At 45.7% G+C, this 19,801-nt stretch overlaps 1 protein-coding gene across 7 annotated transcripts in view; it reads right to left on the bottom strand.

Moving 5' to 3' along the window:
- The window catches only part of LOC100380761 (latent-transforming growth factor beta-binding protein 1), a 118,370-nt gene that overhangs the window by 50,993 nt on the left and 47,576 nt on the right, over nucleotides 1-19,801 (bottom strand). For 6 of the 7 annotated variants that reach the window (XM_014203036.2, XM_045720654.1, XM_014203043.2 and 3 more), the window contains exons 5-9: nucleotides 17,436-17,603; nucleotides 8,384-8,587; nucleotides 7,889-8,184; nucleotides 6,862-6,961; nucleotides 2,167-2,250 (exon numbers count right to left, since the gene is read on the bottom strand). In XM_014203036.2, coding sequence (XP_014058511.2) covers nucleotides 2,167-2,250; nucleotides 6,862-6,961; nucleotides 7,889-8,184; nucleotides 8,384-8,587; nucleotides 17,436-17,603 — 852 coding nt within the window. Of the gene's footprint in view, nucleotides 1-2,166; nucleotides 2,251-6,861; nucleotides 6,962-7,888; nucleotides 8,185-8,383; nucleotides 8,588-9,878; nucleotides 9,897-17,435; nucleotides 17,604-19,801 lie in introns of those variants that run through there. The other variant, XM_045720662.1, reaches the window with a different exon arrangement.

Raw genomic sequence — 19,801 nt, 5'->3', positions numbered from 1 at the left:
ACGCACCTGCGCATTAGCCCCCACAACATTCAGCAGTGCCTGAGAAGTGCTAAACTAGAGTATGTGGGAGGGAGATTGGCTTGTCCAAGTGAAATCATACTGAACTTGACCATGCCTAAGACCACACCTTGCCCTACCCTCACCGCTTCAGAACTCAAATGGCTCACTAGGGAATTTAATCAGAACATGGATCAGACCGGGACCAAACCGACTCCACACAACTTTAAACCAGCCAAGCAATCCTCTACCTTGTCTCTTTTTCCCTCCACATCTTATATTGGACACAGTCACACCATGTCCGGCGATTAGTAAACACGTACCTAGCTCCAAGGAAAACAAATTGGAAATGAAATCCAAATCGGCCTTGTAAAAAAAAATGGGGGAATAATAACGGGAACAGGATGTGGTGGATTACAGGGTGAGTCACAGCACCTCCACAGGAATAGCCAAGTCTGGGCTCCTGGGCCCTGGGCCGGCGCTCTGTTCTCCTCAGCCTGGCAGCTCTCCGACTAGGCAGCAAACAGGCCTCAGCTCCCCTTTCAGAGCCCTTTCCGCCTGGCAAACACTTTGGCGTGGTGGAGCTGTGCCTCATGGCGAACTAGTGGAACCCTGGCAGATGCCCTCTATTGGTTGTGCCATGCACTACAGTACCAGTGCTGTCAATGAATGGGATTCCTTTGAGGAGAGCAAGGAGTGATGCCAAATGATGTCCCCTGATATCTTCAATGTCTTCAATGTACCGTCCACTGTTCCTATATATAATTCTCAATGATGTGGAATAATGTAGTGTACTAAGTGTTGGGCAGTTGCTATTGTAGAAGAAATGCCACAAGCTCGATTTGAAGGAGAAGCCTTCACTATTTCAGAACCCCTCTCTGTAAGATCTGACCGTTCAAACAGCCAGCTACCATGGAGAGGAGCAGAGGTCCGGGTTTGCAGCTGAGATGATGAGACCGTTAAGGGTTATAAATGATTTCTGAGAAAGTGAGCAGTCATAAGTACCTGAGCAGAGGCCTGTGGCCCATTTGGGTCCCACCCAGACACAGAGGCTGGCCTTCTCTCTCTCTCCATCTTTCCCTCTCTATCTCCGTCTCCCTCTCTCTCCCCTTGAATGGAGTGCTGAGTGAATCTTTTAAGATGGCGCCGACGTACATGGCAGCTTAGCTTCTAGCAGCAACTTTTCAGTATTTTTTGTGTGTGTGCGTGTTATTTCTTACATTATTAGCCCAGAACAGGTTTTTTTTGCATCACTACATACAGACGGAAATAACTTTCAGATATCAGAGCGCCAGTAACTCACCAGCATTCCAACCAGAAATACAACTTTCCAGAATTGGATCCGTTGTGACAAGCACTTCGCTACACCCGCAATAACATCTGTTAAATATGTGACCAATAAAATGTGATTTGATTTGAACGGGCCACAGTAGGTTCAAAAGTCGCTGGCACAGAGCAGGCTTGATTTAGAGTGACTCCCCTGAAAGTGGCCAGGCCCGCCAGCCCTGATGTATTGTAGTCATCGCTCGCTATCATATTCAAATTCAATACAGATTAGGGAAATCTATCAAATATGGCACCTGCCTCTTTTTCCTCTCTCTCCTGCATGGCTGTTATGGTGTTTGGGGTCCTGTTAAAGCAGGATTGATCACTGACGAGCGAGTGGAGCAGGTCAGGAGGAGAAAGAAAATAAGAAGAAAAATGTTCATCCTTGATGGATTTCAGGCAGCTCTGGGAGACAACAAATGGCAGCTGGCACACTAGGGTTGTAAATGAAGAATATACTCTCTCTCGCCTCAGAGTTGGCTGAGTCAGTGCGTCTGTGGAGGACTGGAAGGTGAGGGACCAGCAGAGGGTGCTGTGTACAGGTAGACAGGCCCACACCGCCCAAGGAAAGTAGAGCAGAGTAGAGCGCACAGGACACCAACACAAAGCGAGAGAATTACATCGTTGTCAAAACAAAGCATATTCATTTCTGTTTGTGGTTTGTAGCCCTGCTCTCTGGCAGGGTTGGATGTGGCTGGTGACAAATCATTTCTTTAAGGCTCCTTTCTCTTGGCGAAGTCCTCCTCCACGCTAAGATACGCTCTCTGTGTGGCAAAACACAAGCAAAACAATGCCAGCGGTCGACGCAGAGAGGTTGAACAAGAGGTGGACCGCAGCTCTTACCTTGGCAGTGGGAATTATTGATGCGCTTGTATCCCTGGGGGCAGTCCATCGCCTGTCTGGATCCTCCTGCTGTCAGAGGAATAGCTGGAGAGAAGAGAGAGAGAGAGAGAGTTCTTTGTTTTGACGTCCATCATTCCATCTCTGAGACTTATATGACCCAGAGCAATATAGCTAAAGTATATACGCTTCATTCTCTCACATGAACACATTTGAGGACATGCCAAGGTTTTTGAAATGCATAAGCATTTTCTACTGATACTTTGGGGATTCCTTCTGAGTCGACGGCATTTGATGACTCATCCAGAATTGTTTAGGAAGGAGGAAGGCCACTCTGACAGCCTCTACTCTGACCTGTTCAACACAAACACGATCCATCAAACAAACACCTTGAGTAAGAACCAGTGTTTCATCTGACACACGTGCATGCATGCGTACAACACACACACATGGACCAACACACACACACACACACACACACACACACACACACACACACACACACACACACACACACACACACACACACACACACACACACACACACACACACACACACACACACACACACACACACACACACACACACACACACACAATTTAGTTTATCGCACTGGAAGTGTCACCTAGAACAGTTACATAGTTTATCATGACTCCAGGCTAGAAGTGGCGTCAGGAAACCTGCCAAGGATAAAAAACATCACACTTGGTTTTCATTGATGACAGGTTGCTTAATCCCACTTTGATCTGAAATCACGAATGCATGCTATTGTCCTCCTGACGCAAACCTCTCAGCTTACCAGCATTGTCTGATAGCTGTTTAAGGACAAGAATAGGGATCTCAAGCTTACCTCTAGGGAAAATGAGAATCATGGCAAAATAAAATAATTTTTGCTCCCATATGGATTTGGAGCACAAGCATCCATTATAAGAAAACAAAATGAAAGGGAAAATATGGGTAAAACCCCCCTTCTCTCACGTAATGTACACATGCACGGCAACTGATCAAACCCATGAACAAACACTTCCTCTCATGCATTCAACTTTCTTATCCCCGGCCACACAAGCCTCAAGGACAAAACACTGTGCAAAAACACCCTCCTACCTCCGCTTCCAAATGCCAAACATCATGTAGCCTTACTGTTTCATTTCCAAAGGTTGACATTAATTGCTTTCATTGTAAAAACTTAACGAATGGAGCTAACATCTGTTAATTAAGACTCTGGTTGAGTTCCAATGGGTTGACAGGGGATGAGGGAGGAAGAGAGCCCGAGGGCACAGTCAGAGTCCTCAAAGAGGAACCATTAAACCGCATTGCCCATGGTACCGCTGGCTCAGAATAAATCAAACCATTTCAAAGCTGATGGGTGATTGCAGATGGAGAGTTAACTCAAAGTCCACTTACGGTAATAAGGGAGAATCTAGATCTATTCTGGCAGACGGAAGTACTGATGGAGGGCTTTTCAGGCCCCGTAACAGGGTGGCACCCAAATACCTAAAAGCAGATTGATAACTTGCTAGCCTTGTCAACAGGGAACAAGGCTGTGTTTGTTTGCGCGTAAGCCAATCTGTTTAACAGCGAAAACTGTCTCCGGGGCATAATGTGGCTGTTAACACGGCGCCCACACATAAATACTAACCTCACGCCCCTGCCATTCCTGACTCCCAACACAACCAGACAGTAAGTACACTGAGCCTCCTTTGTACCTTTCAATAACAGGAGACTTCTGGGAACAAACTGGTGAAGGCCTTTAGGTTTTGTTCAGTGTGGAAGCCAGGGAAGTAATGGTAGAAAAAAATGTGTGGTGATTTCTGACCTTGAAAGAGTCTACCTGTCAGGTAAGACAGCAGTACAAACTAACCAAGTTAAACTTGATTCTCAGGCACAACAGGGAAAAGTCTCCCTGACATAAAATGAGAGTTAATGAAAAAGCTGTCATAAGAGTATTTGATAATGATTAAAGCATAGTTATTTCATCTCCAAAGTGCACTGAGGGCACAGAGTACTTTGATGCCTGTCTGATTGAGGCAGACTAATAGTCTTTTTCTGGGTTACAAATGAGTTTTTTTGTATGAGCTCTTCTTGAGTACAAGCTATTCACGTGAGGATATCCACCGCCCTCCAGTTAATTGATGAAAACACATATTTCTAACCACGTCTCACCCCTGTCTCCTTCCACCATCCCCTCAGTCCCCCAGGCTCTCAACGATCCCATAGCTTTGGTATGAAAGAAACAAAGATCATTCTTTAAGCAGCACCCTTGGGAGATGGTTGGAATGGTCTAATGCAAACATGGGCCTAACCTTCCCCCACTGGGTAACAACAAGCTAAAATAGACCAGGAAGAGAAAGACAGGACAGCCACATGAGAACACAGACTACTGGTAGGGAGACATCCAGGTTTATTTTTTTTAACGGATCTCTTCTCAAAATAAACCCACAGGGCCAAAAGCCGGCCACCTTTTTTAAATCTGGATAAACACAAGGGTCATATTATGTTCTCAAATGAATGTGACTCTGCGTCTTTATTTCTGCCTGTTGCCAGCTGATACAAGCGACTGGGCAACTCATGAGAGTGCATTATTTTTTATTTGACCTTTACTTAACTAGGCAAGTCAAAGCTAGGATTTTCATTGAAGGTAGGTTAGCAGTGCCTCAAGAGCAGCTGCTCTGAAATGACTGGGCTGGACATTCTGCTGCTACTTGCAGTAACTAGGCCACATTGTGTAATGTGTCTCAGGTGATGAGAGAGAGGCTGTGTCATGTTTATTTGAAAACAGATCTCCACATTTCTCAGTCCTAGCATATTTTTTAGCATCCCAGCATAGTTCAAAATGTTTCCAGAACTATAAACACAAAAAGGCAAAAGATCAAGATTATGTGTCTGGGTTTCAGTCTGGGTCTGTACAAATGATTATTTGACCAAATATGGATGATACAAGCATGGCAATGTTGTAACGCTCGTCTGGGGGTAAGAGAGGGAATGATTTTCAACTATTGTAGCCCTTTAAACTTGTGCCCATATACGGGTTGAAAATGGCAGATTTGGGCACTGATAAGCCCCTAAATTAGAAGGCAGTGGCTGTACAGTAACGTGCTATAAATGACGTCAGAGATCAGGCTCTGCGCTTCACAGCTCCGTATGGGTTTTGACTGTCAGCCGTTCTGAATTTGAGCACCGCACGTGACAAGAAGACGCCCCCATCCCTCCCGCTAATTGGGCAACTTTAGCAATTTTTTTGTAGTCTGAGTCAAGGAACTGCTGTAAATTAAGATGACTCGTTGTATTTTGAAAGATGAGACGTTGAGGATTATAATAAATACTGCTTTGATGTCATACAAGCGAGCCAAACACCCGTGAGTCCAAACGTGCACTTCACATTTCCATATCATAAAACTCATGCCATATAGTGTCCATTTTTTTTTCATCATCACTATGTTAGATGTACAGTTACAAGATGACATGGCATCAAACCCATGGTTGTTCTAAACAGAACGAGCCTACGTTTGTCTATTGTGAAGAAAAGCTGCCGCAGAACACACACCTGAATGCACTCATGACTCCTTTCTACGCACACCAAAATGACAATCTGTTTCTCTGAATTGCCCTGTGAAAGCCTAACACCGTAAGATCGGATTTTAGAACTTATAGCTTGTCATGTTTTTGGCCTGTTTTTGGATTGCATAAACAACAGTAATTATGTGATGGCTGAGATGCAGGGTTGTGTTCCAAACAAAACAACTACAGGTGTGCTTGTTCTAGTTCCTCAACAGCACAGCTAGAAGAGCTCAAAAGCACTTTGTAGCTGAAGACTTCTTTGAGTCATAAAAGTGCATTGAAATTACTTAGGAACTGTGCAGACTTTGGAGAGGTGTGTGTGACCACTTGGAGACACCAGTTAGTCCTCCCACTCAAACCCTTGTAACTTTTTTTGTTCTTATGTTGCACCTGTAACCGATGTGAAATGGCTAGCTAGTTAGCGGTGGTGCGCGCTAATAGCGTTTCAATCGGTGACGTCACTCGCTCTGAGACTTGGAGAAGTTGTTCCCCTTGCTCTGTAAGGGCCACGGCTTTTGTGGCGCGATGGGTAACGATGCTTCGAGGGTGGCTGTTGTCTGTGTTCAGAGGGTCCCTGGTTCGAGCCCAGGTAGGGACGAGGAGAGGGACGGAAGCTATACTGTTACACACCTGCCCCACATTTTCCAGGAATATTCTGATCATGTTACTGAATGTATCCAGAGTATTTTCAGATTTCGTTGACAACAAATGCGACGAAAAGTACAGTAAATGTAAAATGCACGTAAAATCAACAGTGTAATGTTTGGATTCAGTCTTGTGTCAGGTGAACTGCTGAGTCCTTAACTTTGGCCTAATCGTTTTCCCATAAACTCCAAACTGTTCCGTTTCCATTGCTACCATGCCTGCATATGCTTTTCATACTTCTTCTGTAATAAACATGAACATTTAGCCCTATCCATATAGGCCAATTCCCACCAGTGTAAAAGGTAACAAGAAAGTTTTTAGAGGATTACCATGACTGGACATCAGGGGTGGACAATACACCAGGGGTCCGCTAATTGGAACATAACTCTGGGTCTGTTTGCTATGTGAGTCAGCACATTCACACTTGCGTGTCTTCACTGAATTCTACCATTTCTCCAACCCCCATAATTTCCTTGTATTACATCGGTACTTACATGGTTTTGGGCACTTCTGGCATTTGTGGAACCCCCAGGATGTTCCGATGCTCTGACAGCATTCCTCTTGCTTGCTGAGACCAGGGAGGGCCTTGCCGCACTGGCATTTATAAGAGAAAGAGAGAGAAATAGAGAACGAGAAAGAGAGAGAAATAGAGAAAGGGAGAGGAAAGGAACAGCAGAGGGAAAGACTGAGTGAGCGAGTTCAGTATTTTCAGCCGGGAAAAAAACTCCCTCCATATTCCTCCATTTGGCTGGCTGAAGTTAAAAAAAAGCTGCACAACAACGCCTCACGACATCAGCATCACACAATGCCCATCTGTCACTCCAACTCCAACTCTCAGACAGAACAGCTCTATTATAGAACACATCCTGTCGCCAAGCCTCCCTCAGATGGACACACACTGATAAGGGAACAGTCCTCGGCGCCTCGCCTGCTGATGGAACCTTATCACCACAACGTCAATTTGACTGCAAAATTTAAACCAAATTGAATGGTGATCTGGAGTGGATAAGATGGGCGGGTTGCCAATGCTGCTAATAACTTTTGGATGTATTTAAGCACCGACCTGTGTTATGGGGCTATTTCTAAGATGGGAAAAGTTGCTTGGCGTTGATAAGATCTTTATTCTCTGGTTATAAACCTAGCAGGCTGAAAAATGACAGGAAGGCTCTTACACCTGCATTGATTTAAATTGAGCCATGGTTGTTTTTTCCCCTTTAAACACACATCAATTTAGATTAGCGTAGATTAGTTTGATGCACAAACAGCTACTTTGATTGTAGTTTTTCCAATGCAAAGAATGATAAATGGCTGGCATTGAAGCAGGACTCATTAACCACAAATCCTAACAAACTCTCCCCCTCTTATTTCCACTCTCTTTCTCCAACCCCCACCTTTCCCCTTGTCCTTCTCTAACCTGTCTTCCAATACTCTCAATCTGCACTCTCAACACTTCCAGTTTTCCCCACTCTTCACCTCCATCCCTCCTCTCTCTCCATCCCTCCCCCCCCGTCCCACTCTGACCTGTGTGCCAGTGGTCTCTTGGAAGCAGCGTCCCAGCTGGCTGTTGGAGACAGGCTGGTACTGGGGTACGTAGCTCTGCTGGTTGGGGTAGATGATGTTGTGTCCCTGCTGCTGGATCTTCTGGCTGCTCTCTGAGTGGTGGTAGGTGTAGTGGGACTGGGTCTGGGAGCGGCCATTCTGCCCATTGCCTTTCACCTTCTGCCCATTGGCATCTAGCTGGGAGACCTGGTGGATCTGCACCGAGGCCTCCGGAGGATGCTTCACGTGGATGTTCACGATGCTGGGGGCATATTTCACTAGGGGAGACAAGGGAAAGAGGAAACGTTGGGTCAAAGTTATTGAAAAGAGCAACTTAATGTTCCCCAACTGCACTTTCGATGTACACTTAGTGGATACTCCTTCGTATTTGTATCTCTATGCCTTTGGATGAAAAACTAACATTTTCGAGAAATCATTCGTAACGCCACGTTTTTGGACTCAATCTCTCCATCTTACCAGGGTTCTGTCCATTGCTGAAGGTGAGAGGCAGAGTGTGAGTGGAGTGAATCTGGGACGTCTGCTGCTGTCCATTCTGGCGCTGCTGCCCATTCCCGTTCTGAACAGGCATCTGGCAGAACTTCCCTGTGAAGGTAGGCGGGCACTGACACTTGTCCCTGGCGCTGCACTTTCCACCATTCATGCAGGGAAGATGGCATACCACTAAAAAACACAAAGAATGTGAAGTTTAGCCAGCTGTGTCCACAGGTAACAGTGAACCCAATGATATTACACACACACACACTCTGAGCATTTCACAGCAGTTTATTGTTGGAAACGTTTTTTTGACTCGGAGGCTGATCAACCTTTAAACAAAGAGCAAGTAGACAAAACAACCACTGTTTATGAACTTTGTTTGACATTTGTCGATGAGTTATCGTCTTCCAATATTGTTTTCTTCTCTGAGTGCTCTCTCTCTCTCCCACTCCAGCTTCCATATGCCAAAGACCTCCTCTAGGAGGTTTGTGCTTTGGCACACAAAGATATGAAGCAGGAATCCCAAGCTGCAACATTAAAAAGCATGATGGATCCATCCAGACCCAGGAGAACAAAGCATGTGTTGTTCAGCCATCGTTCACATCTCCGTCCTCGTCTTCCAGGGTTCTACGCCATTACACATTCAGCTCAGTGTCCAAACACTGCCTGGCTCCCCCACCATCAATATTCATCACAAAGAAGCAAGGAGGTGGATGGCAAATGACCCATTACGCCTGGAGACTGCATAATTCCTCAGCAAACCTGGCTTAATTGAGGAGCCTGTGATGTATTCAGCCCTAGGGTGTGTTTTCCATCCTGACTCTGACAGTCATGAAGCGCTCAGCCTGGTTCTGAGGGAGACCTCAGGCCCAGATAAGGCTGCTTGAGGCAAAGACCCAAAACAAATGACAGAGGTGTGACCAGGAAAGTATTACTCTCCAGAGGGGGCAATAACACACAAATGCCTTGATGTTCATACTCGAAATTGACTAAGTGTTCTATTCTCCCCCTTAGTTTTTTTTTTGACTATCTCTCTCAACCCATCATTCACACATACAGTCTCACTTTTCTCGTTCTCTCTCTGTCTCAGAGTTGTCAGTCACCCAAGGCTTATTCATCCACAAAGGAATGTCTTCATATCTCCAGCTAGTCTCCGCACGCGTCGCGCATGCCACCACACCCCTCAGCTCACCGCGCACCACGCGCCAGATTTAAAGAAACAAAAACAAATGAGAAATATAGAATCTAAATGGGAACATTAAAGGCTCCATTCAGGCTGAAGGACCTTCTGTCGAGGGTTTGTTTGCCGAGCCGTCCTCTGAAAAGGTCTGAGGGAACTGAATCCCCCCCCCAGTGTATTTGAAATATGTGTCAATGGCGTGTGGGTCGCCAGCATGAATCAAGCTGTCAGTCCAACCAGCAGACAGAGAGGCGGTCTCTCTCTCTCTCTCTCTCTCTCTCTCTCAAATGGGAATACCTGCTGCCTACGGGGAATACCACAGTCTCTGCCGTCTAGGCTTCCTGGGTCTGTCGTCCTTTCTACCAGTGCAGGAATCTCCTCAGCAAACCGCGAGTCGATTGCTCAATTGAGCGAGAGAGAACTAGTAACCACGCCTCTTCTGGCACTCTATTGCACGTTGTAGTAAAGCATGTCAAACAAAGGTACACAGCAGAAATTCCTGGTGGTGTTACGTGTTATAATGTTTCACGCATACAGGTCATTTAAATCACACACTTTTCAGACCTTCAGAGGCAACCTTAGACATTAGCCTCACGCTAGTGTTTCAAAATGAAAAGGTGTTTCAAATTCATTGAAAGAGGCATTCGAGTTTATTATAGAGAAAGTTATACATGTTACAACTATAGTAACAACATTCCTATAGTAGCTCTTTGTCCTGTGACCTATAGTCTTTGTGTCCAGTGCCTCCGGGTCACTACCATACTGCACACATACTGTATCCATGTTTTTTGTTTAATTGAGTGTGTTTTTCCTAGAAAACGACAGGCAAGGTTTGGTGGGATTTGCAGCGGTGACACAATGACAGCTGTAATAAATCTGCCTCTCCCCAACCCTCTCATTATGGTGACTACAACACCGCTCCCAAACCTCACATCCCTGCTGCCTCTGATTCTATCTGGCCCATACAGGGACCTGCTCTACCGTTCTGTTTGAAGTCCTCTCTGACTCTGCCCTTCCCCAGCACCAGTCCTCTCCCAGGCCTGACCCATGTCATTACCATGCAGCTGGTGGCATTAGGAGCATCAGGTGACATCCTGTTTGATATGCAAAGACATCTCAGGGACTACGGGTTATTGTTTACATATGGGATGTCTGGAAGAGACAGCATCCATGTAAAATGTGCTTTGGGAGAGTATATATGGCTAATCAAACTGGTTGACAAAACATTTTCCACACTTGTACTAAGACTGGTCATTTGAACAGAGCAAGATCTACACATAATAATCATGGGTTTGGTGGGACCCAAATCAAACCGTATTGGATGAGTACGTAGGGTTACTCATTTTTCCTGACCACGTGACCTGACACCTCCAGTCTCTTTGAATGAGGTTTATTCTGGCATTAAAAATGGCAGTCACAATGCCTAATGTGATGAGTAACTGTCTCTTGTTGACTGAGATCCGGTTTGCCCTCCTCCTCCGCAGCCCTCAGTATGATGTCATAGAGCTTCCACCAGAAGCCACAGCTGTGGTTCCCAGAGCCTAATGAGATCATTACTACATAGACTGCTTACCGGGGTGAATGGCCCCCAAAACCACCCCACTTCATCTGGTAGAACGTGTTTTGTCAACCCATCCCCTAGAACCACTAACCACACCATAATGGTCTTGTTGTGGGCGGGAAACCAGCTACTGGAGCTGTCTGTGCCAAAAGATCACAGGGTGGGAAGGGAAGTGCCACTCTTTCAAACAGCCATTTAACTTTATCAGACCTGATCTGATTGACTTCTGATAGACAGCCACTTAAGGGAAATCAATGTAAGAGCATTCAAGGGAAATTAATCCACACATTGTAGTAGTCCCAAAATATTAGTAAAAAAATGTACCGTTGTTTTTTTTTTTTTTTTTTACAATTAATAGCAATGTCAACATGTCATGACAGCAGTGATACAGTGTACATGGTTTGGTTTTATGATCAGTGCAAAGGTTTTTAAAATATGAACTGCCTAAATTGCCTTAATCAGCTGAGTCAGAGAGAGTGACCTCAGTACCTCAGTTCCAAAATCAGCCACAGTCTTATGCGCTCCAGATGTTTCCTCTGACTACCACAGAATAAAAGAGTTTAAGGAGACTATTTCACCTGGTGGACTGTGGACACGCACACACACAGATGTACACAGATACAGTTAACACAAATACTCCAACGGCAGGGCCGCAACTTTCACTGGAGACGGGGGGGGGACATGTCCCCACACATTCTGAAATTGCATTTTTGTCCCCCCTAGTTTTATCACTGGAATGTGACCAAACGAGGCAACGGTGTGCTTTAGGACCACGCGGACGCCTCCGAGAGGTCGGTAGGCTGTTTGGTGTGTTTAGCCGACTGGATACATATATTTTTTAATAATAATAATTATGCCCCCCCCACTTCTAAAGCCAAAGTTGCGCCCCTGACAAACACACACACAACCACACTGACTAATTTCCTCCTCATCCACTAAATGGTTGAGAGTGGTAAGTGAGAGAGGGAAAGAGAGGGACGACCGGAGCCCTGGAAGTTGTTCATTAACGCAGGCTGCTGTGCTCCCTCCGCAGGCCAGGGATGTGTGATTAGAGGAGGCTGGGTCAGCAGCAACACAGTGTAGGGCCCCTGGGTGCCTAATGAGATTTTAAGACGTGGTGTCTGGCATTTCACAGAAAAATCCCACTTAGTGGTTAGAGCAGTGAGGCAGGTTGGCCCAGACAAGGCAACCCTAGACTCACGAGAGAGGCTAGCGCCTGGTGTTTACTGCGGGCACAGGATCTGGCAACCAGAGAAGCCCCCATCGCTTCCCACTCCACCGCAGGCAGCCCATCCACTGAGACTGTAAAAACAGGGCAGCGCTTCCCTGCCTCCCAGGTAGGGATGACTAAAAAAACGCAATCTACAAAGAAGAAAACAAAACTTGGAGGGAGGAAATGACAGTGCGGTGATTATAATCTAATGAAATCTGACAAGGAGGAAATGACAGATACCAGAGGAGCAGTTGACTCCAGCCATCTCCAGCTCCATATAAGGCTGGAGCTGCACAGCTCATAAACTCTCCAGCACGCTCCGCCACTGGCAACCGCGGGACTCTCCCCTTCCTCCATAGCTACAGGTTTTATTCTTCACCAGATGATCACCCAGCCATAACTTGCGTACGTGGGAGCGAAGGGAGCCTATAAAACTCAGTGAAAGTGTTTCAGTTAAATACCTGGCACTCTCCTTTACAAGGCAGACAGAGAGAGAGCTGCAGACTTGTTTCTTTCCCCGGGAGCCTCACATGCTTTCAATTAGGCACTGACCAAACACCTGATTACACTCCTTTGGCCCAGTGAAAGCCTAAACGCACTATTAGTGTGTAATGCTCATTAATCAAGTCTCATACAGGACTCCAAACACATAGGCCTCCAGACAACTACCTCCACCCAAAGTCAACACGGACGTCCAAAAAATGGAATGGGATCCCCTCCATTCCGGTCCTTCTCACCTCTGTAAAAACTGAACAGGTTACCTGAGGAATTAGAACATTTATGGAAATTGTCCTGAGAGCTGAGGAAATCTATCAGCTTCTTTCTTTACCTCTTCCCTGAAATGGGACATACACTACATGGCCAAAAGTATGCGGACACCTGCTCGTCAAGCATCTCATTCCAAAATCATGAGCGTTAATATGGAGTTGGTCCCCTCTTTGCTGCTATAACAGCCTCCACTTTTCTGGGAAGGCTTTGCACTAGATGTTGGAACATTGCTGCGGGGACTTGCATCCAGCCAGCCACGAGCATTAGTGAGGTCAGGCACTTATTTTGGGCGATTAGGCCTGGCTCGCAGTCGGCGTTCCAATTCATCCCAAAGGTGTTCGAAGGAGTTGAGGTCAGGGCTCTGTGCTTGCCAGTCAGGTTCTTCAACACCAATCTCGAAAAACCATTTCTGTATGGACCTTGCTTTGTGCACGGGGGCATTGTCATGCTGAAACAGGAAAGGGCCTTCCCCACCAAACTTTACAGTTGGCACTATGCATTGGGGCAGGTAGCATTCTCCTGGCATCCGCCAAACCCAGATTCATCCGTCAGACTGCGAGATGGTGAAGCGTGATTCATCACTCCAGAGAACGTGTTTCCACTGCTCCAGAGTCCAATGGCGGCAAGTTTTACAACACTCCAGTCAACGTTTGGCATTGTGCATGGTGATCTTAGGATTGTGTGTGGCTGCTTGGCCATTTCATGAAGCTCCCGACAAACAGTTCTTGTGTTGACGTTGCTTCCAGAGGCAGTTTGGAACTTAGTAGTGAGTGATGTAACCAAGGACAGACAATTTTTACCTTGCTACGCGCTTCAGCAGTCGACAGTCCCGTTCTGTGAGCTTGTGTGGCCTACCACTTCGCGGCTGAGCGTTTCCACTTCACAATAACAGCACTTACAGTTGACCGGGGCAGCTCTAACAGTGCAGAAATTTGAGGAACTGACTTGTTGGAAAGGTGGCATCCTATGACGGAGTCACGTTGAAAGTCACTGAGCTCTTCAGTAGCGGCCATTCTACTGCCAATGTTTGTCTATGGCGATTGCATGGCTGTGTACTCTATTTTATACACCTATCAGCAACGGGTGTGACTGAAATTGCTGAATCCACAAATTTGAAGGGATGTCCACATACTTTTGGCCATGTCGTGTATTTGTAGAGGTGCTGTATGAAGAAAAGGGGTAAAGGAAGATATAAAATGCTTCCCTCCATCTCACCTCCATCTTGAGTTCAATCGAGTACAGGTTTAACTGAATGAACAACAGCGACAGATTGCAAAATAGAATTGTATTAAATAGTTTGGGATATGGCCTTGTCTCTGAGGAATGCAGTTTGAAGGAAGTTGCAAACTAGCGCTAGTACAATTGCTAACTGACGCTAGTTAGCATTGGCTCGCAAAACTACCTCTAACTTCCTTCATACTGGACAGAAAGACATAAAAATGGTATCCATCAGTTCCTCTGACTGCCAAAATCCCAAAGTATCTCTTTAAGGGTAGTATAGCTGGTGGTGGTGGGAGGTGGATGGTTGTCGCAAACTGTTGCTGAAAAACAGCAAATAGGAGAGAACATGGGGAAGTTGACATATAAATACATCCCAAGGTTTACACTCATTGGTTGAGAGAGAGGAAAGTGATAATTGCAAGAGTAAGCCCATAGGCTAATCACCAAGCGTGTGGAAAGTGACTTACTGTACAGTGCTTATAGGTTAAAGGTAAGTAGGTGAATGACATGGTTAATAGGAAGAGGAGAAGAATGAGACACCATGCTGATACATTTGTATTAATTCCCGCTATGGCCGTATAATAGGAAACAGAGGAATTATTTGATGGAATCGTCTAGAACGCAGCTAAAACACAAAATGAACTGGCAGCCGTGACCATTTTTAATAATGAAGCCTGGACTGATCCAGGAGGCTCACAATACTTGGACAGGCAATGCACACAACTGGGACACAATACGCCAAAAAGACCACTGAGGTATGGAAAAATACCACTCTGAAAGGGTTCCTTATACACAATAGAATACTGAGACAGTGGAGAGAGACAGAGAAGAGGAGTCGAAAAGAGTATGAGAGAGCGAGAGAGAGAGAGAGAGATGTTATTCTGTTATCAGTAAGGAGCTGATATGGAAACGAGACCATTATATTATCTGCCAGCCAGTAGAGTAGTAAACTGTGCAGCTGGGTCCTTCTCTCTTTCCACATACATGTCTAGCGGAGTTGGACTGCAGGAGAGTTGAGGGGCTGTCTCCATCGGCGACAGAGGGTAATATGGCAGCCCAAAACCACCAGGCCTCCAGCCCTGAGCGCTGACTAGGCAGGGCAGCAACCCAAAAAGGAATGTGGAGAAAATGAGGCTGCTGCTGCTTGTAAATCAGACGGATGCTTAAAATCACCGGCAGGTTTTTTCCCCCTCATCTCAACGCCTTTGTTTTCCCCAATCCAACCCACATCATCAAATTGTTCCTATCATATTCTCAAAGGATGCATTGTGTTTTAATTGCACAAAATGTCGTAAGAACAGCACAGTTCAACCCACCACTATGATCTAACCCTCTTTCCACAGGACTGTAAAATACATTTTTCCTTTGCAGAGCCTCCAACAGGCATTTAGTACCGTGTTAAGTGGGTAAAAAGTACAGTTGCAACTCGCCCTGGATAAATGAGTCACAAATCACAAAACAACTTAAGCTTGTTATGGGCTTGGTAAGCGTGTTAATTAGCCAACACCCTGTAGCAAGCAGGGACACTTCCCCCCTTTTCTTATTATGAAGCAACACTCTCCCTCCTTCTTTCTCATCACTCAGGTATGATAAACAAACATGGGATTTATTCCATCTCTGCTGCTGGAGATGGGCCTGCACACTGTAAATAAAACTTTGCTCTCCTTTTTTTAGGCTCTAGTCTGTGCTACTTAATAGCTCTCTTGGCTCTGAGCATGTAGGGAAGAGCCGGCCTGGGACAGACTGCATGCCTGGACGGGTACATTAGGCTGATACGACGCCAGGTGCTCTCATTTAAAGAGACAGTCACACGGTCAGAGCAACGCTCTAGACTGCAGATCTGCACAAAGAGCAGGAAAAGGCAAGTTATGCTGCTAAATTTGCATGCACTTTACAACACGATATAGGCATGTAGTGATGATTAAAATAAGCATCTTGAACCACAAAATGAGTAACATATCAAATCAAATTGTATTGGTCACACATATTTAGCAGATGTTATTGTGGGTGTAGCGAAATGCTTGTGTTCCTAGCTCCAACAGTGCAGTAGTATCTAACAATGCACAACAATACACAAATCTAAAAGTAAAAGAATGGAATTAAGAAATATATAAATACTAGGACGAGCAATGTCGGAGTGGCATTGACAAAAATACAGTAGAATAGAATACAGTATATACATATGAGATGAGTAAAGCAGTATGTAAACATTGTTAAAGTCACAGAAACAGAGCTCTCCTATCTGTGTTTGCTGCTGAGTCAGACAGGAATTTGTTTTCTTTGGGTTTTCCCACATGTCTGTGTCAAGAGCAAGAGGCAACAGACAATGGTGAGCTCCATATAAGGATTGAGACAGATTAACATATTAGACTTTTTCAGGGTCTGTGCAACACTTTAAGGAACACCCACCTTTTGTGCTCCTGTATTGGAACAGTCACTTTGATATTCTATTTTGCGTATAGCAGGGTTCCCCAACTGGCAGCCCGCGGGCCTAATTTGGTCCCCGGATGGTTTTATTTGGCCCCCCAAGTTTTCTGAGCAAAACTGTTTTATAAAAATATATTTTTTATTATTTATCATTTTCATTGTTGGACATTAAATACTGTAAAAACACCAGGAAATCATCTCCAAATGATTTCCATTTTGTAAATCTGTTTCCAAGTATTCCCACGGATGATAGAGATCGTATGAAAATGTAAGCAAGGTTTGAAATTATTATGTTTTAGTCAAATTTTTACAAATGATTTGTGATTATATTCTGGCTCCCTGACCATCAGCTGAAGAAAAAAATCGTCCTGCGGTTGAATCCAGTTGATAATCCCTGGTATATAGTATGTAAATCAGATACTACACGTTTATGCAGGAAAATACAGTGTCGGCACATAATGTAAACATCAATCATCAGAATAGTTTAACATCTCATACAGAACGCAGATAGTGCGCACACGCACCAACACACACAACATAATAAACCTCCCTGAAGCCGGATGCTTTCTACCGCATTTAGCACCAGACAGCGACCACATTGGATGAACACAAGACAGAAGCAGATGGGGAGGGGTGATGATAAGTTGGACCAGAGATCACTCACCTACTCTGAAGTTGGGGGCAGTGAGGGTGTCCGCGGCATGGCCGTTCTCACTGACGATGGTGGTGGTGTTGCCCAGCTCACAGTTGTTCTGGCACCGCCCCCCTGTGCAGGTCACCTTGCAGATGGTGGGTGTGAAGACCACCTTGATCCGTCCCGTGTGGTTCCCCACTGCCAGTCGGGACGCACAGCACACCATCAGAAAGAAGAGGGAAGGGAGGGAGAGTCTAGTCAGTCTTGTATCCATTGGTTAGTTAGTAACACCTTGAGTGTGACCTGTCACAGACGATCACGAACAAAGAGTTCAGTCAAAACAATAACTGAAAGGACTGTTGTCCTCTCTATTCACATATACCCCTGTTGTGTCTCTCTTTTCCCCTTTTATCTTTCTCTTTCATTCCCTCTCTCTCTCTCTCCCACTGCTTCTAAATCCGGTGGCGTCTCTGAAACATGAGGAGGGAAAGAGAAAAAACAGAGGGAGAGAGCTCAGCAAACAAAACTCTGGGATGCACTCCAATTCTTCATCAAAAGTCAAGTTCCCTGAGAGGTGGGTATTGGCAGATCACAATGCCATGCTTTATTCCAAGACGGACAACGAGTGGGCATGGCAGTGTAGTCGGCCCTGGTTTCTCTGCCTTCCCCCCTCCCTCTTCTTATTTCTCTCTCTCACTTTCTCCTTCCCTTTCTTTCCTGTCTCCCACCTAGCAAATGTTCTAGGACTTTGGCACCTCTGTCTGAAAGAAAGTTCTCCCAAAATGCTTTGCTGTGCCTCTTCCTAAGATCACCTCCTCTCTCTCTCTCTCCCTCTCTGCACTTTAGGATGAAGTCACAGGCTACCCACTGCACCGAGATAGAAACTACCAGCCTGCCTGTCTGCCCATTCGCCTATCCTCTCCCCTCCCTCCCTCACCACCAAACCCAGCCCTCATATCAGACAAAGAGAGAGAGAGAGAGAGAGAGAGAGAGAGAGAGAGAGAGAGAGAGAGAGAGAGAAAGGAGACTAGCGAGACAGAGAGAAGAGTATTGATCACAAACATCTGTACGAGGTCTACCGCATCCCTTCCCAGACTACCCTCCTCCAACCTTTCCCCTTCTACTTTTCTGCATTCAGTGACACAAGTCTTTATAGAAAGTTCCTCAGCTCCCCTTCCTTTTTTTCTCCCATTCACATCTTCCTTTTCCCTTCACCAACGTCTCGCTCTACGTCCTGTCTTTACTTCTTTGCATGCCCCCCCCCCCCCACCCGTCCAAACTTCCCCAAAACCCCAGACTCCTGAGCTCAACATTTCGTCTGCGGCTGTCAGCTGTTCACACCAGACAGAGCAGAGATGCAGGGAGCATGGCCAAGGGGAGAGAGGGCTTTTTCTCTAAACCAGAAAGCAGGCAAAACCACTGGATTACAGGCTTTTGGGCTGCCTAAATATTTGCTATAAGATGAAAAAAAAGATGTAGACATAAAGGGGAACTAATATGATGTAGTCAAAAGCCAAGGAGTAATAGACAGTTGGTTTTAAACGTGAGCCAACTGTATTATATACCTAATAGACATAGTATTTAAAAGACAAGTTTAGAAAGTCTATTTTGCCAAATGTCATTTCCAAGTAGAAGGAAGGAGCGCCATTCCCATGTAGGAAGGAGCATTGCTCTGACTGATGCTGGCATGGGAGAGCTGATGGGGGAAAGGTCTGCTTTAACAACCTTCTCTGCTCCTTTAAGACCCTATAGACATATCAGGCTCCACTCAGCCTCTGGCTCCTGGTAGGGTCCTACACATGAAAACCATCAACCTCTCCATCAAACTGCTGCTGCCTGCTGAAAGGTCCTGCGTCCTTTACCTACAGTATAGTCCCCCGTGTCACACCAGGGCTTTCTGTGTCTGCTATACTGCGCCATCGCTCCAGACTACGCAGAGTTCGGCCAGCGGAGTGTCCCTTTTTTGACATCATCTCTCACGTCGTTCAGTCTCTCTGCACTCTAGCGTTCACTGAATTATGCCGGTTTCCCTCCATCACCTCATCACACCGTGACCCAAAAACGTACTGGTTTCTCTCTAGGGGCTGAGCATTCATTTGGCCATTACCTCCCAGTAGTTTGTAGCTCTTTACTTTCTGGGGTTTCTGGGTGATTAAGCTACTACCACAACCACGTTCATTCAGAGAAGGCCTGGGCGTCACCGCTGACAGGGGGTATAGAGATGTATGGACAGGAGAAGCCTTGGAAACAGATCACATTTCCTAGCACATAGCGATCTATAGAAGGCTCTTCTGTTGTTTGACAGCCCCCCCCCCCGCACCATGTTCAACACATGCCTTAACTACTCTGACACAGCTTGGAGTCCCTGGCCTCAACAGTGATAAAACATGTCCGTC

The sequence above is a fragment of the Salmo salar genome, chromosome ssa01 (assembly GCF_905237065.1).
Source record: "Salmo salar chromosome ssa01, Ssal_v3.1, whole genome shotgun sequence".
Classification (NCBI taxonomy): Eukaryota; Metazoa; Chordata; class Actinopteri; order Salmoniformes; family Salmonidae; genus Salmo; species Salmo salar.
The sequence above is the reverse complement of the archived record's forward strand: the minus strand, read 5'-3'. Positions and strand labels throughout refer to the sequence as shown.